At 46.0% G+C, this 20,299-nt stretch overlaps 2 protein-coding genes across 2 annotated transcripts in view; one reads left to right on the top strand and one right to left on the bottom strand.

Moving 5' to 3' along the window:
• Positions 1-299, bottom strand: part of LOC306733793 (kinesin-like protein KIF13B) — a 37,791-nt gene extending 37,492 nt beyond the window's left edge. The window contains exons 1-2 of the mRNA XM_079215096.1: positions 234-299; positions 21-109 (exon numbers count right to left, since the gene is read on the bottom strand). The gene's annotated coding sequence lies outside the window, so the exon portion shown is untranslated. The remainder of the gene's footprint in view (positions 1-20; positions 110-233) is intronic.
• A 363-nt stretch (positions 300-662) lies between these two features.
• elp3 (elongator acetyltransferase complex subunit 3) lies at positions 663-18,398 on the top strand. The gene is made up of 15 exons (XM_079214918.1): positions 663-791; positions 1,102-1,201; positions 2,183-2,321; positions 2,549-2,619; positions 3,032-3,095; positions 3,344-3,412; positions 4,251-4,405; positions 8,499-8,660; positions 8,769-8,895; positions 14,508-14,701; positions 15,366-15,456; positions 17,242-17,307; positions 17,406-17,633; positions 17,714-17,795; positions 17,874-18,398. The coding sequence occupies exons 1-15, from the start codon at positions 770-772 to the stop codon at positions 17,957-17,959; spliced, it is 1,656 nt and encodes a 551-aa protein (XP_079071044.1). The 5' UTR covers positions 663-769; the 3' UTR covers positions 17,960-18,398.
• Positions 18,399-20,299: the final 1,901 nt, after the last annotated feature.

Here is a 20,299-nt window from a genome sequence, read left to right as displayed (position 1 = left end):
GCAAAGAGAAGTGGACAAACCCGTGTGAAAACAAGGAGTAGCGCAGAAGCTTCGTTGTCCGACTCTCTCGCAGGCACCTTGAAGACCACACAGCAGCTAGCCCGGGACGCTACCGGGGGACAGGGAGAGAGAAGGGTCAAAGGCGTTAATGACCGCCGATGCGTGCCACCGTAACCCCGGGAGAGTGCACTGTGAACCTGGGTACGAGGTGTACGTTTAAAGACGGCACTCACGCGACAGTACACAGTTCATTCCCTCGCCTCCTCCACCTGTCGCATTTCCTGAAACTTCCTTCGCAGATCAGTCAAGCCATGTCACTCCGCAGCTGAAGGGATTTGCTGTGAGCTTTAGTGAGCTTTTCCCAGCGGCTCTGCACGCGCTCGAGCCGTTGGTGTGAGAGGATTCAGCGCCACCGCGTGGCTGCGCGCGCACCTTTTCGCTTTTACGCGTCTCGTTCAAGGAGATCTTTTTTTCAAAACATGTAAAAGACATAATAAGTCAAACGTATTCTCAGTTAATGATAATTAACCCGAGACAACACAGTGGTTTCCCCCATCGGAACATTTTTAGAACCCTCAAAAACACAACAGTTCAAGGAGCGTTTTCGACATTTTACGACAGTTTCGCCTGCCGTACGACAGAAGCCGTGTTTAGACGCAACGTGGAGTTGTTTACTATTTGTGACAGCCCCCACCGGTTAAAACAGGTTGAAATCCTGTTCACCAGCATCCACTCGTTGGCATTGTTGACTGCGTGCCTACAGGAAGAGATGGGGAAGCCAAAGAAAAAGAGTGAGTCTGTTAGAGTGTGTTAAAAATGAGCAGAAGTTACTTTCTCAACCGGTCTGGCTGGCTTTAGCTTGTTGCTAAAGCTAACTTGTCTTCCTAAGTCTCAAAACACGATGACAGCGATATAACTCGAGCTTCTAGTTAACGAAGCGAGTCGTACGTGTTTTTTAAAAGTCCTTCGTGCTTCAGCCTGAATTCACCCAGCTCCTGATACGGGTTTTTGCTAACAGCACGAGCTAACATTAGCTGTAGCAGAGCTTGTAACGTTACACTAAAGACGTGGTGGTCACGATGTATTGATTATCTTTGATAGGTGATCACAGCCGAGCCGAGCTGATGATGATGACCATTGCTGACGTCATCCAGCAGCTGGTTGAAGCCCACGAAGAAGGAAAAGACATCAACCTCAACAAGTAAGTCTGTACATGAAGAAATAATGAATATGCTTTTAAAAGAAAGACTCAAAATATAAGCAGGCATACATACAGGCATCTATATAAATATCTATTCTTTTAATCAAACTATTGTCTCATTCATTTGTGTCATTTAAGGTTTACTGTATGCTTTGTATTCTCATTGTTAGTTTAAATACTACATTTACTCACTTTTTACTGTTAACACCCAGATTTCACTAAATGTTTGTAATGGAAATTTGGTTTAAAGTCCTGGAAAAGTCCTGAAGTCCATTGGTCAGAATGTGTATGGACCCTGTCTTTTATTACAGCTCTATATTCACACTGAGGATGGGAGTCCATGTTGTGTGCAGACTACGGGAGGTTTAGACTGCTGGGCTTTTCCACATATTTATAAAACCATTCACTTTTTTCCCTGTGATTTAAGTCTCAGTGCTGAAGGTATACATATATTTATTTCAGACTCATGAGTCCATATAGCAACAAACACAAATCCAACAACAATATATAAAACACAATACGAGGACACAGATATAATCATTGCAGTTAAAAGTCACGCGTGGTTAAAAACATACAGACAATAAGAATACCTTGTGTCCGTCTGTTGGCTCAGTTCAGACTTTTATAATCACATTTTCTGAGTCATTTAATCGACATTTCAATTTGTATATCACATTCCTCAACACAGCATGGAACGTGGGAACATTACGAGTCACAAACATGTGACTTCACTCGTCCATCTGGGAAGCTTGAGCAGGATTAAATTAAATGTTACCTGAATGAATCTTTTTCATTTTTGCTTTACTACTAGTGCACCGCAGGTGAAACTCGTTTAGAATTGTGCTTGAGTGTTTGTTCCTGTTGGACTTGTACATTTTAACATGAGGATCACAAAAGACTGAAACAAGGCTCTCCTACTTACATGTACACGGGTCTATGCTCCATATTTATTTATTTATTTTATGATTCTCTTTTCAAAAGAGTGAAGACCAAGACCTCAGCCAAATACGGACTGGAAGCCCTGCCCCGATTGGTCGACATCATCGCTGCCGTTCCACAACACTACCGCCGCGCTCTGGTGCCCAAACTGAAGGCCAAACCCATCCGCACCGCCAGCGGGGTGAGTGCCCTGACCTGGGGTCAGCAGGCCAACGCCGGGTCTGCAGGGCTGGAGCCAAGCAGTTTAAGTTGCAGCGTGGTGCTTTTAGAAAGACGATAACTTGTCACGGACAATGCAACGCCACTGCAATATGTAGACTGACTGGTGTTAGATTCTGGATCATAAATATTCAACCAGATGAGATGTATTCATTGTTAATTCTAATAGTTTTTCTGTCCCCTCTCCAGATCGCGGTGGTGGCTGTGATGTGCAAACCGCATCGATGTCCACACATCAGCTTCACGGGCAACATCTGTGTGTGAGTACCGAGGGTCACGGACATATTTATGGTCTACTTCTGCTGTGGGGCTTTTATTTATTTAAAATCACATACCAAAATCCACATTTCCCCTCTTACCTGTAGTGCTGTTTATCAATGTGAACGGTTTTGTGTGAGTTGCTGAGTGTTGGAGGTATCGGCTGTAGAGGAGTCGGCCTTCTCTACAATCCGATATATCTCATAATGTAAGATGGCACTCGGCTCGCGCTGCTCTAAGACATTTGAAGAACTAACGAGCAACGTCTCTATCCAGAAATCCTGTTTTCTGGATGGAGACGTTTAGGTAACTCACATCAAATCAATCTAGATGGATAAATAGCGGCACGGTAAGAGGACGAATATGTATATCTTTTATCTCTTTTAAATCATCCCTCCATCTTTTCTCTGGCAGCTACTGTCCCGGTGGCCCGGACTCAGACTTCGAGTACTCCACCCAGTCCTACACCGGCTACGAGGTGAGGATCTTTCTCAGGACACTGAGTCTCGTGTCCAGGTCCAGATGCTTCTCACAGCGGCTGTACTTACTGTTGTCATGGCAGCTTTCGTATGTGTATGTCGGTTTGTCCTCAGGGGAGTCCTGCTTTCCTGTTTGTAGTCTTTACACTTTGTATTCAGATCAAAGTCTTTGTTTTGGGTTGAACTTTGACTTAAAGATATTCATTAGGCATGTTTTTAATAAGTTGTGTTTCTCTCCCTCTGATAGCCGACGTCCATGAGAGCGATCCGAGCTCGTTACGACCCGTACCTTCAGACCCGACACCGGGTGGAGCAGGTCAGTGTCTTCAGGCTGTTATCTTTTATATATATTTATATATAAAATTAATATGCTTTTAAAAGAAAGACTCAAACTATAAGCAGGCATACATACAGGCATCTATATAAATGTTTATTCTCTTAATCAAACTATTGTCTCATTCATTTGAGTCGTTTAAGGTTTACTGTATGCTTTGTATTCTCATTGTTAGTTTAAATACTACATTTACTCACTTTTTACTGTTTACACACAGATTTCACTAAATGTTTGTAGTGAACATTTGGTTTAAAGTCATGAAAAAGTCATGAAATCCATTGTTCAAAATGTGTATAAAAAATAATTATATATATGTATATGTATATGTATATATATATATATATATATATATATATATATGTGTAGTTGCGTGACACATCTGCCTCTGTTTATCTTAACTGTGAAACTTCTTTTCACATAGTCACAAGGTGATGACACTATTTAAAAAAAAAATCCACAAAATCAGCTTCTGTGCAGTGATCGTCGTTGCTTGCACACATGTATAAATCATAACCGTTGATGATATATCTAGTTCACAGTAATGAGTGTCATGGCTTTTCCCCTGCCTGTCAAGACCCGACCCCAATTCCACCCGTATTTAAATTTATGGCCACATTAGTCTGCAGACGAGCAATCTGCAAATCCAGTTTTGAAGGTTGGAAGTCAGCTTCATGTGCAATGCCATTTTAAAGTGTATATTCCCGTTCATCTCATAGGATGCTCAATCGTAGTAACTGTGGTTGTAGAGAATGTTATTTACTCTTGAGTAAGAGCCCCGTAAAGTGTCTGAATACCGGGTGTGTTTTCTGTGGCCCTGCAGCTGAAGCAGCTGGGCCACAGCGTGGACAAGGTGGAGTTCATCGTGATGGGCGGGACCTTCATGGCGCTGCCCGAGGAGTACAGGGACTACTTCATCAGGAACCTGCACGACGCCCTGTCAGGACACACCTCCAACAGCGTGGCCGAGGCCGTCAGGTACGGCTGTGTCTGAGGCCAGTAACGCACCTGCAGCGGTCCATCTGTGACCATGCTGCACGTCTGGCAATGTGTAGATCCTCTCTATTAAAGGTCAACCCCTTTCTGTCCCCTTGGTGTATCTGAGAATAGTTCACAGCAGTCTCCACCAGAGGGCGCTTCTCTACCGTTTGTAGGATTTCTTTTCACACTGATTTATGACTGTGTGACATCATCCTGTCTTACTGATAGAAACTTAGAATATATATATATATATATATATATATATATATATATATATATATATATATATATATATACACACACACAAATGACAGACTCTTTCATGTCATTTTCTGTCTTTTCATCTCATCCATTATTCCACTTTGTTGTCGTGAAGTTAACATTATTTAAACAGAATTTTCTTTTTTTACATAAATAAAAAAACGGACTATAATTAAGGATAAGCACTACATGCCTTTCCTTCCCGATCGTTGTGTGTGTGTGTGTGTGTGTGTGTGTGTGTGTGTGTGTGTGTGTGTGTGTGTGTGTGCGCTACGCAGCCACGTCTTTCTGAACTCCACGGTGTTTTTTACGTCCACTTGACATCAGACTTACCACGGCTAATTTAAACCCTGAACATCTGCAGGAAGCTCAGATCACGAAGATAAGCGAGGCTGCTCTGAATGAGGCCTCTTATGTTCCCTCCAGTCTGCTCAGCACGGATGAGAAGCAAACTTTCTTTTTAAATGAAGTAGAAAAAAGTAGAACCACCCATTCGTTAAAAGAGCTGTCGTACAGACCATTTGGCCAAATAATAGCTTTTCCCCGGGACCGAGGCTGTTTGTTTGTTCTCTCAAGTCAGATAAGACCTGTGTGTGTGTGTGTGTGTGTGTGTGTGTGTGTGTGTGTGTGTGTGTGTGTGTGTGTGTGTGTGTGTGTGTGTGCGCGCTTCTAGGTGTCTGCTATCAGCAGTCTTCGTTAAGATGCTGTGATTGGGGTAATTGCGGTGGCTGCTGCTCAGTTTGTGATGGTTCGGTTGGCTGGGGACAGCCCTTATCTGTCTGTGTGTGTGTGTGTGTGTGTGTGTGATTTCGGCCCTCCGCTCCCGATCTGATCACAACAGCGAGGTATCACGAGATAATCGCCCGAGATAATAGACTTTTTATTGATTCATCCAACACAATCTGATCACCCTCTCCGGAGCACAAACTTTGTGTAAATCAGCCAGCCGACTGTAAGAGATGGACATTTATTGCCAGCAGATACAGAACGGGGCGGAATATGCGCTGGCATGAGGGGCGCTAATGGTCATTGGAGCAGCTGGAGTGGAGAAAATGAACGCCGGCTGGCGTGCTGAGACGAGATGCGTCAGCTTTTTGGGTGGGGACTCAGATTAGTTCAGAAGTTGCATGTGAGTCATGATGAGGCTCACAGAAATATCACTTTGAAAGGGTGACGAGTCGCCCGTAGTCACTTCCACATCTGGTGGTGGCAAAGGTTAAGGCCGTTAAAGACTGTGGGAGCATCAGTTTGAGAGCATGCAGGAGACCCATCTTTAAGTATTCATGATGAGGTAGTAAGTATGGAATTGGGACGTGAGATATAAGTAGTGTATAAGTGGCGTAAGAAGGTAAGGGGAAGGGGTGGACTCATTTTGAGCAGTGGATGATTGTTTATTCAGCCCGATAAGTGGACTTGTACCAGGGTTCATACGCTCATGGAAAAGTCATAGAATTTTAAATGGTTATTTTCCAGGCCTGGAAAAGTCCTTGAAAAAAATAAAATGCCAAAAGTTTAGTAATATTCATGTAAATGTGTTATATTCATGTGTTCATGTCGTTCATTTAGGCTGAGTTTGAAATAATGAATATGCTTTTAAAAGAAAGACTCAAAATATAAGCAGGCATACATACAGGCATCTATATAAATGTTTATTCTTTTAATCAAACTATTGTCTCATTCATTTGTGTCATTTAAGGTTTACTGTATGCTTTGTGTTCTCATTGTTAGTTTAAATACTACATTTACTCACTTTTTACTGTTTACACCCTGACTTCACTAAATGTTTGCTCATGGAAATTTGGTTTAAAGTCATGGATCCACTGGTCAGGATGTGTATGAACCCTGTATATGCTCTTGTAAGAATATCGTGTTCCCGGTCATACAAATGTCCACACAGCATTGTTCCCCATGTGTGTAAAATGAGTTTGTGCTCCCATCCGTAATGTGTATGTTTGTTTAATTTGAGCCTTGTTTTAAAAGTCTGTGGTAGAACCAGGATGCAAGTGAGGATTACTAGTCCTGGAAAAGTCACTAAAAGTCTTCATGGAAATCATTAGAGCGCTTGTTCAATTAATGCTACAGCAGCCTCCTGCTGCTCAGCGGCACCTGGAGGTCGAACGGGCACACATTGATTTATTTAAACCTTCATCAACTGGTTTTTTTTTTTTTGTCCTTCCTTTTGGAGGCAGCAGAACGAGGTGGAAACTCATGAAGTTAATGTAGTTAAACGTACACACCGTCTTTAATCAGGGTTCATACACATTCTGACCAGTGGGTTTCATGACTTTTCCAGGACTTTAAACCAAATGTCCACTACAAACATTTAGTGAAGTCTGGGTGTAAACAGTAAAAAGTGAGTGAATGTAGTATTTAAACTAACAATGAGAATACAAAGCATACAGTAAACCTTAAATGACACAAATGAATGAGACAATAGTTTGATTAAAAGAATAAACATTTATATAGATGCCTGTATGACTTTTCCAGGCCTGGAAATAACCATTTTAAAACTCCATGACTTGCAGGTTTTCCATGACCGTAAGAACCCTGTCTAGTCCAGCTGTTCTCAACCCCTGGTGGAGCTACTGACCAATGGTTGGATTAATTTACAGATATGCAAAGCTAGTTATTTTTATATCTAAATAACACAAAATGGATAATTTTTTAACAATGAAAACTCATGTGGGAGACAACGCTGCGTGGTGAAGAAATATGACCCTGAAAACATTGATTTGTATTCAATCCCTCTCTGTTGGCGTTTAGCCTTTCAAAAACTACATCTCTCTGGGCGGTCGAGCAGCAACCTAACAGCACCATGAGTTTTATTGACTTAACCATAATAGCACAGAGTCATAGTTGTACGGGTGATGGAATAAAACAACAGACATTCAAAGATACAGTCGAGAACTTTTCATTTTAAACCCTGACATTTGGTACAGCTGAATATTTATTTAGGTCATTACAGAAAACAATCCAAAGTGTTTCTTACGTCACAAAAGGTCGAGAACCCCGGATTTCATCCATGTTGTATTATGAAAGTATTGATACTGAGGTGAATCTGTAGCTGGAGGCTGATCTCAACCTGTAAGCACAGCGGAAGAATAACTCCAAATCCCTTCAGTGACTTCTCAATTTAAGTATTTAACTTGCTTTTGTAAACACTCATTAATGTCTCATTTTACATTTGCATTGCAAACATTATTTCTCTTTCCCCCTCTGTTTCCTTTATTGCATTTCAGTGAGTCCGTAATGCGAGGCCAGTCTGCATCATGAGCCGTGCAAACTCCCAGCTTGTAAATGGATGTTGCTTAATGATCCCAGCTTAAAAACACACTCAGCAGGACTCAATAGTCCAATAATAAAAAGAAAACGTTACTATAACAAAGCAAGATGATATTATATGATATAAGACTGTCAACCTGATACAGCTCACATGACCTTAATATGAATACCAGACCCTATTGTCCTTGATCTCTAACGAATCCGCAAAAAATCTGATTTGATTTATTTTCTGCATAAACATGATCAAGAGTCTGAGCAAGAAATGACTGAGTGTTTTAGTGAATTGTTATAATCGCTTCGTCATGTTGAGGAGCTTATGGAATTATTCAAATGTAACGATCTTTAAAATGTAAACCACGAGTATCTTCCCACAAGGGTTACGCTACTTTAGCAATTCAAACGAATTAAATGGGAGCTGTGGCTGAGGAGATGGCACAGTTTTAGTCTAGTAAAAAACACTCATTTCCTGGGAGACAGAAGAAAGAGCTGCAGGCTTTGAGGGCAGAAATGATGCACAACAGGAATGACAGCCGGTTTCTTCGTGCAGGTACTCTGAGCGCAGCAACACCAAGTGTGTGGGCATCACCATCGAGACGCGGCCCGACTACTGCCTGAAGAGGCACCTCAGCGACATGCTGCGCTACGGCTGCACCCGCCTGGAGATCGGAGTCCAGAGCGTGTTTGAAGACGTGGCCCGGGACACCAACAGGTGCGGAGGAAGGAGCAGGCGTGGCCATTATGGCAGCCGGTGTGTGTGTGTGTGTGTGTGTGTGTGTGTGTGTGTGTGAGGTGAGAACATGTCTGTTGTTCCTTCCAGAGGTCACACGGTGAGGGCCGTCTGCGAGTCGTTCCAGCTCTCCAAGGACGCCGGCTTCAAGGTGGTCGCCCACATGATGCCGGACCTGCCCAACGTGGGCATGGAGAGGGACGTGGAGCAGTTCATCGTAAGTGCTCATTAATATCACTTATTTTCAACAGATTATTTGATACATAATCACACCTTCAACCTATCTTGATTTGCCAAATCGGCACCGAGCCCCGGTTCGCCTCTTTTTCCCAGAAAGTGGGTTTTAAAAACGGCACCTTGCATATCTACGCAACCACAAATTCATTTAAATCGCTAAAATACCGTGACTCTTGTGAGATGAGGGCCGTGGTGATTTTAACGTTTCACTGAAACCTTTATAAGAAGCCCTTACAACGTCGTATTCCAGTCAAAGTCTCATGAAGAAATCAAAATCCATAGCTGAGCCCTAGTAGTGTCTCAACATAGACAAACACCAGGGCTTCTTCTTTCTCTCTCCTTGGTCGCTAGAAAATCCTACGTTCTCATTGGTCCCTTGACGCTGCTTAGACCGAGTCATAGACACACGAGGAAACAGCTGATCATGTTGATAGTAGGGTCGACTGGATCAGACACGGTCTTGGCACCAAGTGGGTCATTTTTCCATTTTTGAACCGAATATGCTTCATAACACGCCAATGCTTTCCTGGATTGTGTTCATTGTTGCAGATGTCGATGCTTTAGGTCTTAATCTTCATAAAAAGGTGCACTATTAGTCTGTGGGTTGTTGTTACGGCACTGAACAATATCCTTTTAGATCCACCTTGCTCATGCTCATGCTGGATGTTCATAGTTATGATCAAAATATCTTTTGAAAGTGTTTTTTTTGCAGATCAAAAAAAAAAAAATCACAAAACTTTGCTGAAAAAATACATATAAATAAACACAAGTATTGGAATTCTGAATCAAACACATGGAAGAAGCCAACAGAGTGTCTTTATTCCTCTAAACAGACAAAATAAAGCAGAGACATGATGTGAGTTCAGCTGAGCGTGAGAACAAACCAAAGTTCTGGAGTCATCACTTGGTTCCGCTGGACTTTAGGGAGGTTTCCGCCCGGCAACAGACTCAAAGTGATCCCCTAGAAGTCGATGGTGACGTTCAGCAGCCGTATCTGCTTCCTCTGCTCGGCATCAGCGTGCGGCGTCCTCGCCGCTGGTTTCCCGGCACGCGAGTCCTCCATGCCGCGTCTTGAAAGTATCAAAACAGAAAACGCCGCGCCAGTCGGTGGAGGATCCCGCCGGACGCCTCTCAACAGCGGGCTCCCGCTCTGATTGGAGGCACAGCTGCAGCGTGGGCCTCGGCAGGAAGACTCGGTTCGAGGCTCTGCGGTGTTTATTTGTTTCACACCGACGAAAACAGAAAGCAAGCGATTAGCGACGCCGAGGAGGAAAGAGAAAAAACAGATTCTGTACTAATTGGTGCGGGCGAGAGTCTGACGCACACCGGGGACTTCCTCCCAAAACACGCCACTCATTGTCTCAGATTCCAACAATAGTTTAAAATGCAATGTGACGTTTTCAGAAGTACATTCTTTACTTTCTCGCTGGAAGCAAGATGAGAAGATCAATATCACTCAAGTCGGTGAGTCAAGTGTGAAGATGGAGGCGGGAGACGTTAGCTTAGCATAACAACTTGAGGCATTCCAGGGAGGTTCTACCGCAGTGTTCTTAGGGTTCATCTTCTGGGGATCCATCCAGTTAAGATACTTCAGTCCAGACCAAAGTGACGGACCGACCATCCAGATAGTTTAACTACACAAACACATTTTAAACACTGGTGGGGGAAACCCTGCTGATTAGAGATTCCTCCTAAATCACCCGAACCGTAGCATTTCTACGCCGTAGATTGTCGTTGCTTATCGGCCGACACGCTGATCTACGATAAGATCATTTTTCAGTGACTAAAACGGTCTCGGTCGCCTTTTTGTTAGAGGTTGTTTTTGTATGTGTCGCTGAGAAAATCGAGAATATTCAAGATAGCGATGAAGGCACTCGGTGTGTGTGTGTGTGTGTGTGTGTGTGTGTGTGTGTGTGTGTGTGTGTGTGTCTCCCCTCTGCTTCTCCCTCGTCTCCATTATCTTTCGCTTTATCTTTTTCCTTCACTCTCTTCTCCCGTCGTTACTTTCCACCTCACACTTCCCCTCCTGTCTCTCGTCTCCGTCCTCTTCCAGTCACTCTTCCTCCTCTTCCTCCTCCTCATCCTCCTCCTCCTCCTCCTCCTCCTCCTCTTCCTCCTCTTCCTCCTCCTCCTCGTCATAAAGCTACTGTGTGGCTCCCCTTTGCTCTTGCTCGTCACATCTAATGTGAGTGTGGAGGAAATCCAGCAGCTTCCTCAACGTCTTCGCTCCGGTGTCCAAACGAAGCAACTCAGGATTTATTTTCTCTGCAGAATCCATAAACTTCACTGCTGCACTTTGAACAGTTGCATCTAGGAATCCGACAGCAAGTGGAAGTATTGGAAGATAACCGAAAAGATGTATAAACAGAAGTGTTTGTGTTCGGGTTGCCTCAATCGAAGGTACGCCATTGAGCTTTGGCAACCGGTTGCGCTATGGAGCAATGTAGTTACGATTATTTTAATAATCGATTAATCGGTTGATTCTTTATCCGATTAATCAATGAATCAGATTAAAAAAACATACATTTTCAACCCTTTATTCAAAAACAGAAGTGACAAAACATGTTCAGAAAGCACAAACAGGGTGCTCCTTGAACATCCCTGAGCTGTTAATTAAAAAAATAAAATAAGAATGGACTAACACTAAAAACATACACATGTATGCTTTACATCTGCCTTTTTACTGCAATTGATCTCCTTGGAGCAGAGGCTGCTGTAGCATGCCCTGCTTCATCAATATGTGTGAACCGCTGGACAGAGGAAGCTGCACTGCTCCTCTCACGTCTGTTTGGACCGAAACCTCCAGCTCCTCTCAGCTGCATCAAGCTGCTCTGCATATAGAGCATCCTCTTTTAAAGTCTTTCATTCACATCATCTGATCAATATCTGGGCCTCTTATGACCACGACATCACGTTGTTGGCTGAGCCCGACTACGTGATTTGCTTCATTCTACTTTGAGTAAAAAAATAAATAAACAACCTGCAGCCAGATCCTCCGGTGTAACGTTAACGAGTGACGGCATGTTTCACCACGTTACGGTTTTCTACAAGCAAGACTGAACTGTAACGGAACATAAAGTAACTTTAACGACAACACACAACCCAACACGTTAGCTAACGCGACAGCAAGCTGACTAGCTTCATTAAAAACAAGTTTGATTATCAAAGATGTTCTATTGCTAAGATCACGACCTCAGCTTTTCTCGTGTCTCACTCCAATCTCAGAAACGCTGCGAATCGATAATGACATGTGTTGCCAACTCTTTTGATAATCGATTTTTATCGATTTTATCAATTCGTTGTTGCAGCCCTAGTCGTTTATGTAGACTTCTATACAACCAGAGGAGTCACCCCCTGGTGGTCAGGAGAGAGAATGCAGCTTTAACACATGAGGCATAGACTTCTATACAACCAGAGGAGTCTCCCCCTGGTGGTCAGGAGAGAGAATGCAGCTTTAACACATGAGGCATAGACTTCTATACAACCAGAGGAGTCTCCCCCTGGTGGTCAGGAGAGAGAATGCAGCTTTAACACATGAGGCATAGACTTCTATACAACCAGAGGAGTCTCCCCCTGGTGGTCAGGAGAGAGAATGCAGCTTTAACACATGAGGCATAGACTTCTATACAACCAGAGGAGTCTCCCCCTGGTGGTCAGGAGAGAGAATGCAGCTTTAACACATGAGGCATAGACTTCTATACAACCAGAGGAGTCACCCCCTGGTGGTCAGGAGAGAGAATGCAGCTTTAAGACATGAGGCATAGACTTCTATACAACCAGAGGAATCACCCCCTGGTGGTCAGGAGAGAGAATGCAGCGTTAACACATGAGGCATAGACTTCTATACAACCAGAGGAGTCTCCCCCTGGTGGTCAGGAGAGAGAATGCAGCTTTAACACATGAGGCATAGACTTCTATACAACCAGAGGAGTCACCCCCTAGTGGTCAGGAGAGAGAATGCAGCTTTAACACATGCAGCACAGACTTCTATACAACCAGAGGAGTCGCCCCCTGGTGGTCAGGAGAGAGAATGCAGCTTTAACACATGAAGCATAGACTTCACTTTCCAGACCTGGAGGCTGCCGTCTGGGTGCAACACATAGGACTATACGTAAGTGAAGAATGGAATTAATAATAATTCAATAATAAGCCAACCAAAAGATGCCGATTCTTCGTTTCTGCCCATCATGAAAACAGAGTGGATCGTCCCACATGCTATTTCAGAGGAATAAAACATTTTTGTTCAATTAAGAGAGAGAAAATTCTTTTTTTTCTCAAGACTGAGCAATTTATTAGTGGTGATAATTTCTGCTATAATTGTGCAGCCCGCACTGCAGTGAGAATCCCGCTGCCCCATGACCTTAAAAGGATTAAGCAGGAACACATCATAACTGGACGGTTGAATGAAAGATCTGGCTCATAGGTTTTGTTTGCTTGCAGCATCCAATGTATTAAGAAAGGGAAGCAAATGCTGCAAATATGACGCAAATAGCAGCTGAGGTTTCAGTGGAGGGATGTTTTCTTAATATATATTAAATACTGATTCCATTGAGACAGAGCTCTGGTTGCAAGCTACAGCGAGGAGCTCTTCGTTCTCCTTTCTGTTTGCCTTAATCGCATTCGTTCAAACATGCTTTCTTTATTTTCCAGCCGCTATCTTCCCGGCGTGTTGCATCCCGGCTGCATCCCCACCGTCGGACCGCCGACGCGTTCTCGCGGCTGCAGCTTTGCATCCTCCTCGCGTCCATCACGGCTGTCCTGATAATGAAATTCGATTACAACTTCCTCCCGGCCTTAGATGCTCCCTCACTTATCTCCCCTGTACAGATGCTCCCTGTCCCGGGGGAGGCATCCCTTAACAGGTTCCTCTCCACCGACCAGCTCTGATATGCAATCCCCAGGAAAAAAGCAGCAGGTGCAGAATCTAAATAGTGCCTCGTCTCTTTTTTTTGGGCATTGAAAGCCTTGTTATTTGTCAGATTGGCTCCCTGACTCTCCCTCGGGGTTTGGCGGGACATCTCCCCGTGTGATTATGAGCTGTGACGAGAGAGAGAGATCATGAGATACCGATAATGCGGCCTATTTTGGAGAATGCGCCTCGATTCCAGATCTTCACGGTGCTGATCATGATAGCGGAGCCGAGAGGGGAGGAGGATGACTGGAAATCACACTGATTCGCTTTCGCCGCACTAGAAAAACCGACACGGAGGAAGAAGCCGCCGCAATTGAATAACGGAGCGCTGCCGAGCGGCTATCTGCTTGACACGAGACATCCTCTGTCACGTTCTAGGGGGCGGGGCCTTTGCAAATGGAGTGTTTTAGAATTTAATATAATGCTTTCTGGTCCTAAGTCCACTTCGGCATCCCTTTTGAACCACATTTCATTTATTCTCTCTTCTTGTCATTTGGTTTAAAGTCATGGAATCCATTGGTCAGAATGTCAGAAATTCCATTTCTGTAGGTTTATGAGCAACAAACCGGCTGTGACTTTGTGATTCTTCCTTGTTCATCAGTAACATCTCCAGACCAAAGTGTCAGCAGATAAATGTCGAGTGATTTCCGCTCACGTGGACCCGCCTGTTTGTCTTCCAGGAGTTCTTTGAGAACCCGGCGTTCCGGCCCGACGGCCTGAAGCTGTACCCGACGCTGGTGATCCGCGGGACGGGCCTGTACGAGCTGTGGAAGACGGGCCGCTACAAGAGCTACACGCCCAGCGCCCTGGTGGACCTGGTGGCCCGCATCCTGGCGCTGGTGCCGCCCTGGACCCGAGTCTACCGGGTCCAGAGGTGAGGCGGAGAAACCGATGGCGACAGCCGGACACTAGCTAGAATAGTAGATCCAATCGTCAAAGAGGAGCTCCTCCTTTAAACACACGTCAAGATACTTTTTCAAACTTTTTTTGTCGTTTGTTCTTTCACACATAATGCAATTATTAGGCAAACAAACAAATGTCTATTTTTTTCTACAGAGGCTCTTCTTTTCAACCTTTACAGAGGCCCCTCCTGTTCTAACCTTTCACAATAAAAGCCCTAGACATTATACACTTACGTGTATACACACATGTAAGGCCTCTAAACCGAAAAGCTGCTCCTAAAGTTAAAGACCAGGAAACGCTGACCAATCAGAGCACACTGGGCTTTTTTTGGCTCTTAAAGAGACAGGCGCTAAAAGGGAGCGTTCCGGACAGAGAGTGAACCGTCAGTCAGACCGTATGAGAAAACATTAAAACAGTCAAAAAGCAAAATGAAAATTGAATAAAAGTAAACATGTTTTAGTTGAAACTCCAAATAAAATGGTGTGAACCTGAATACAAACATGATATGTCCCCTTTAAGACAGTTTGTGAATGCAGCCCCAGGGATACATTCATGCTTATGTTGTAAAATACAATGTTTAAGCTATTCGTCCATCATTTTATGATTCTATATTGTATATCCTGTCTTTGTCTTAGGGACATCCCCATGCCGCTGGTGAGCTCCGGGGTGGAGCACGGCAACCTGAGAGAGTTGGCTCTGGCCCGGATGAAAGACATGGGCACCGAGGTGAGACCTTAACTAAGACCTGCGTCAGCTTTCTTTGAGAGAGGAAGAGAAGAGATATCCAGCTGGGACGCGACCCAAACGAGCAGAACTCTGACTGTCAGACTCACTTCCATGGAGTAAGACGACAGAGTGGAGCGCCAAACTGTCGGAGCGTAGGATTGGACCACCCTCTCTTCTGCGGCCCACGGCGTCTATTGACTTTGTGTTAAAAAGTAGATGACCCCAGAGGACCCGTACCGACTCCCATCAGACGAGACTCGGGGTGAAAGGAGTGCTCATCAGAAAACACCGCTGGGGTAAAGAGTTTATCGACAAGACCAGTGGCAACTTCTGCTCTTCTCCCACCTTCTGAAACCTGGTGCTCTGAACTTTTCACCGAGGAAACTTAGTTGTACGTGTTGATTCAATTCAGTTTATTTTATATAGCCCAACATCACAAATACAGGTTTGCCTCGGAGGGCTTTACAATCTGTACACATGACATCCTGTCCCGGGCGGGACCTCACATCGGATCAGGAAAAACTCCCCCAATAAAGATAGTAAAAACCCTTTCACAGGGAAGAAACCTGAGGGAGAGCAACAGAGGAGGATCCCTCTCCCCGGATGGACAGAAGCAACAGATGTCATGTGACCAGAATGAATAACGTAACGGAGTTACAGCACATTACATGAATGTGACAGAAATTATTCATATAATGAGTAGTAGGCATGGTCCATGATCCAGATAACCACGATCCATTAAGCAGAAGGAGGTAGAGAGGAGGGGCATCAGCAGGGCCATGGCAGCAGGCAGGACCGGTTCCAGGCCGGTTCCATCAGCAGGGCCATGGCAGCAGGCAGGACCGGTTCCAGGCCGGTTCCATCAGCAGGGCCATGGCAGCAGGCAGCACCGGTTCCAGGCCGGTTCCATCAGCAGGGCCATGGCAGCAGGCAGGACCGGTTCCAGGCCGGTTCCATCAGCAGGGCAATGGCAGCAGGCAGGACCGGTTCCAGGCAGCCACGATCCATGGAAAAAGAAAGTAAAAGAGTTAGTAATGTGCATTGAAGAGACAAGCCTTTATCCAGAAGGAGAGAAAGAAGAGGTGAAGAGGAGGAGCGATAAACACGCGGAGCAGGAACCAGGTCGTCTTTGTGTTGGGGGGAAATCCAAAGCAGTTATTTTGTGTATTTTAAGTGAAAGCCTTTAAAGAAAAAGTGACACGTCCGTTTGTGTGGGTTCCTTGCGCTGGACGTGCAGCGCCAACGCTTTGTTGCCACGCATCAGATGCACTGTGGCTCTGTGGTAGAGAGGGTCGTCCTTCAATCACAGGATTGATCTACTAGTCCACGGGAAAGACACCGAACCTGCTCTTCTGTCACGCCACGAGCAACACATGACTGCTTCACAATAAAAGCCCCCGTGTTTCTCTTCCGGTTGAATGCTTTTAGTGTGAAGGAGTGGCTAGTGAATGAGATGCAATCCTAAAACACTGCAGGCTGCATGCTGCATCCTTTGGAAGGCGGCATGGCGTACCCCACCACTAACAACTGTGCTGAGAGTTGTTTACAGGATGTAAATACTCTGAAGGGTTATTGCTGAAAAATGACCAGAATAAATAGCATTGGACACACCGGACAGTGCTGTAATAACCTGTCCTGTCTTAATGTTTTTACCTGTGACTGCTGTGCTGACCGATGAGTCGTATGTTTGTACAATGACCATAAACACCCTTACCCTTCAGGACGTCCCAAGAGTTCACATGTTCCGTGCTGCTTTGACCCATTTGTTCGTTCCTCTGTGTGCAGTGTCGGGACGTGAGAACACGAGAGGTGGGCATCCAGGAGATCCACCACAAAGTCCGCCCGTATCAGGTAACGCCCAGCGGCCTGCAGAGGGAGTCGTGCTGGGGTACATTTACCGAATGCTGTGTTCCCTAACAACGTGTGTGTGTGTGTGTGTGTGTGTCCAGGTGGAGCTGGTGCGGAGGGACTACGTGGCCAACGGCGGCTGGGAGACCTTCCTGTCCTACGAGGACCCGGAGCAGGACATCCTGATCGGCCTGCTGCGCCTCCGCCGCTGCTCCCCGCAGTCCTTCCGCCCGGAGCTGAAGGGCGGCGCCTCCATCGTCCGCGAGCTTCACGTGTACGGCAGCGTCGTGCCCGTCAGCAGCCGGGACCCCAGCAAGTTCCAGCACCAGGTACGCCGACTCCAGATACGTCACCACCAAATGAGGCCCGAGCGATCATACGAAGTCTCATCGCCTGGTCCTTTTCTCAGGGTTTTGGGACCATGCTGATGGAGGAGGCAGAGAGGATCGCCAGAGATGAACACGGCTCCAGCAGATTGGCGGTTATCTCGGGTAAGAAAACACAGGAGGATCATTCATCTGATGGTGGGACGCCTTGAGATGACTTACTTTGTGCGTGTGTGTTTGCAGGCGTAGGAACCAGGGACTACTACAGGAAGATGGGCTACGAGTTGGAGGGCCCGTTCATGCTGAAGGACCTCTACGGACCCGACTGAACCCGGACCGTGGTTTCATGTCGGACGCTGGCGACAAGCACACGTTATCGTATTTATCAGGACGATGTTCCAGGGACGCGGTCGCTGCAGTGAAACTCGTTTGGGTTTCTTTTTTCTGGGACCTGCTGCTGCTTTATTTAGGAGCGAAGTTACTCACGGAGGAGGGCGGAGTCCAGGATTAGCGCCACGGTTCGACTTAATCCCGTTTGGGGATCGAACAGAAAACCCGTCCAGCGCTTGGTGAATGGCTGGCGGCGGATGAATGAATGAATGAATGAACGAGTCCTCGCGCCGTTTCGATTTACACGGCAGGAAATTGAATATTAGCGCGACATAAATAGCTTTTCAAAGCGCCGACAGTTAATCCTATTACGTTTCTGGGGTTCTTCTTGTATTCCAGATGTTCGACACGTCGCTTGATTGTGTGTGTGTGTGTGTGTGTGTGTGTGTGGGGGGGGGGGGGGGGGAGGGGTGTTCAAGGAATAAAGTATTTTCCAGTTACTGTTGGGCGTCCTGCTTTTGTGAGTGAAGACTCTTGAAGGGTTCCACCTAAACGACAGAAAGAAGCTGCAGCCTCCCAAAGGAAAGGTCACGTCGTCACAGAGGCTCCTTAATGTGTTCCTCAGTGTCAAGGGTCCCGGCCCCTGCAGGAGACCCCTGACGATAGCTGGCCCCTGCAGGAGACCCCTGACGATAGCTGGCCCCTGCAGGAGACCCCTGACGATTGCCCTATGAGAGTGTTTTACTGGCTCATTTGACGCGGCCTTTCCAATTACATCTCCATCGGTTACCTGTCTGCTGAACGATGACTGAACGCTGGCGTCTGCCGCGCCGTCGCTGGAAAACGGGTTTTGTCATTTAAAAAATGGAGAGAAAAAAATAGCGAGCTATAAAGCACTGCGGGGCCCAGGCGGTGACCTGTGAGACACAGGTCACCGCCTGGGCCCCGCAGTGCTTTATAGCTCGCTATTTTATTTCTTCATTTTTCAAATGGATTCTAGATCACGTGGGGTGACTGAAGCTGAACGGACACGCGTAATGTCCTGGATGCGCCTCCTCCTACTCCTGCCTCTCCTGCTCCTGCTCCTCGTCCTCTTCTTCCTCATCCTCCTCCTCCTCCTACTCCTCGTCTTTCTCCTCCTCCTCGTCCTGCCTCTCCTGCTCCTCGTCCTCTTCTTCCTCATCCTCCTCCTCCTCCTACTCCTCGTCTTTCTCCTCCTCGTCCTCTTCTTCCTCATCCTCCTCCTCCTCCTGCTCCTCGTCTTTCTCCTCCTCCTTGTCCTCCCTCTCCTGCTCCTCGTCCTCATCTTTCTCCTCCCTCTCCTGGTCCTCCTCATCTTTCCCCTCGTCTTCCTCCTCCTCCTCCTCCTCATCTTTATCTTCATCTTCCTCCTCCTCCTCCTCCTCATCCTCCTGCTCCTCCTCATCCTCCTCCTGCTCCTCCTCATCTTCCTCCTCCTGCTCCTCATCTTCCTCCTGCTCCTCCTCTTCCTCCTGCTCCTCCTCATCTTTATCTTCATCTTCCTCCTTCTCCTCCTCCTCCTCCCTCTCCTGCTCCTCATCGTCCTCCTCCTCCTCCTCATCTTCCTCCTGCTCCTCCTCCCTCTCCTCCTCCTCCTCCTCCTCTTCTCTCTCCTCCTCCTCCTCCTGCTCCTCCTCATCTTCCTCCTCCTGCTCCTCCTCTTCCTCTTCCTCCTGCTCCTCCTCCTCCTCCCCATGTCGTGACTGTGTTGGTGTTGCAGTCCTGATGCATTGTGGAAGAGGACCACGCTCTGTCTCTCCTGCCATCAGCTGTGAAATGTGAGAGGACTCCACCGCTCAGCCTCTAACCAGCTTTGTGGCGTAGAGGAGGAAGAGTTTGTTGTAGTCTTCACTGCAACAAGAGCAGAAGTTCAGCGAGTTCAGTTAAACTCGCTGAAGGCGGAGGTTGCAGGACCGCTCTCCAAAAATGAGACGTAGAAGAAGAGAAAAGGATAGTGAGCCGTACATGTACTACTCCTCATCCATAATGCAGTGAAACGCATCAGCCTCGTAGTTTACAGTAAAATGGGTTCAGACACATTCTGACCAGTGATTTCATGACTTTAAACCAAATATTCATTATTTCAAACTCAGCGTATATGAACGTCATGAACACATGAATATAACACATTTACATGACTTTTTCTAAACTTTTGGGATTTTATTTTTTTCAAGGACTTTTCCAGGGAAATTCCATGACTCTTCCAGATTTTCCATGAGCGCAAGAAACCTGATCATGTTGTTGTAAAAGACTGAAATGGCGGCCAGATCTCACCTCTCCTCGTCTACGTCCCACAGAGTGCTGGTCCACCGTCAGGA

The sequence above is a fragment of the Taurulus bubalis genome (assembly GCF_910589615.1).
Source record: "Taurulus bubalis genome assembly, chromosome: 3".
Classification (NCBI taxonomy): Eukaryota; Metazoa; Chordata; class Actinopteri; order Perciformes; family Cottidae; genus Taurulus; species Taurulus bubalis.
This window is presented reverse-complemented; position numbering and strand designations above follow the sequence as displayed.

Excerpts from the sequence above, each read along its gene's own strand:
- elp3 (XM_079214918.1), top strand. The coding sequence starts at position 770 with ATGGGGAAGCCAAAGAAAAAGA. Across the intron at positions 1,202-2,182 it reads AAAGACATCAACCTCAACAA|AGTGAAGACCAAGACCTCAG; the intron begins GTAAGTCTGTAC and ends TCTTTTCAAAAG. Across the intron at positions 15,457-17,241 it reads TGAAAGACATGGGCACCGAG|TGTCGGGACGTGAGAACACG; the intron begins GTGAGACCTTAA and ends CTCTGTGTGCAG.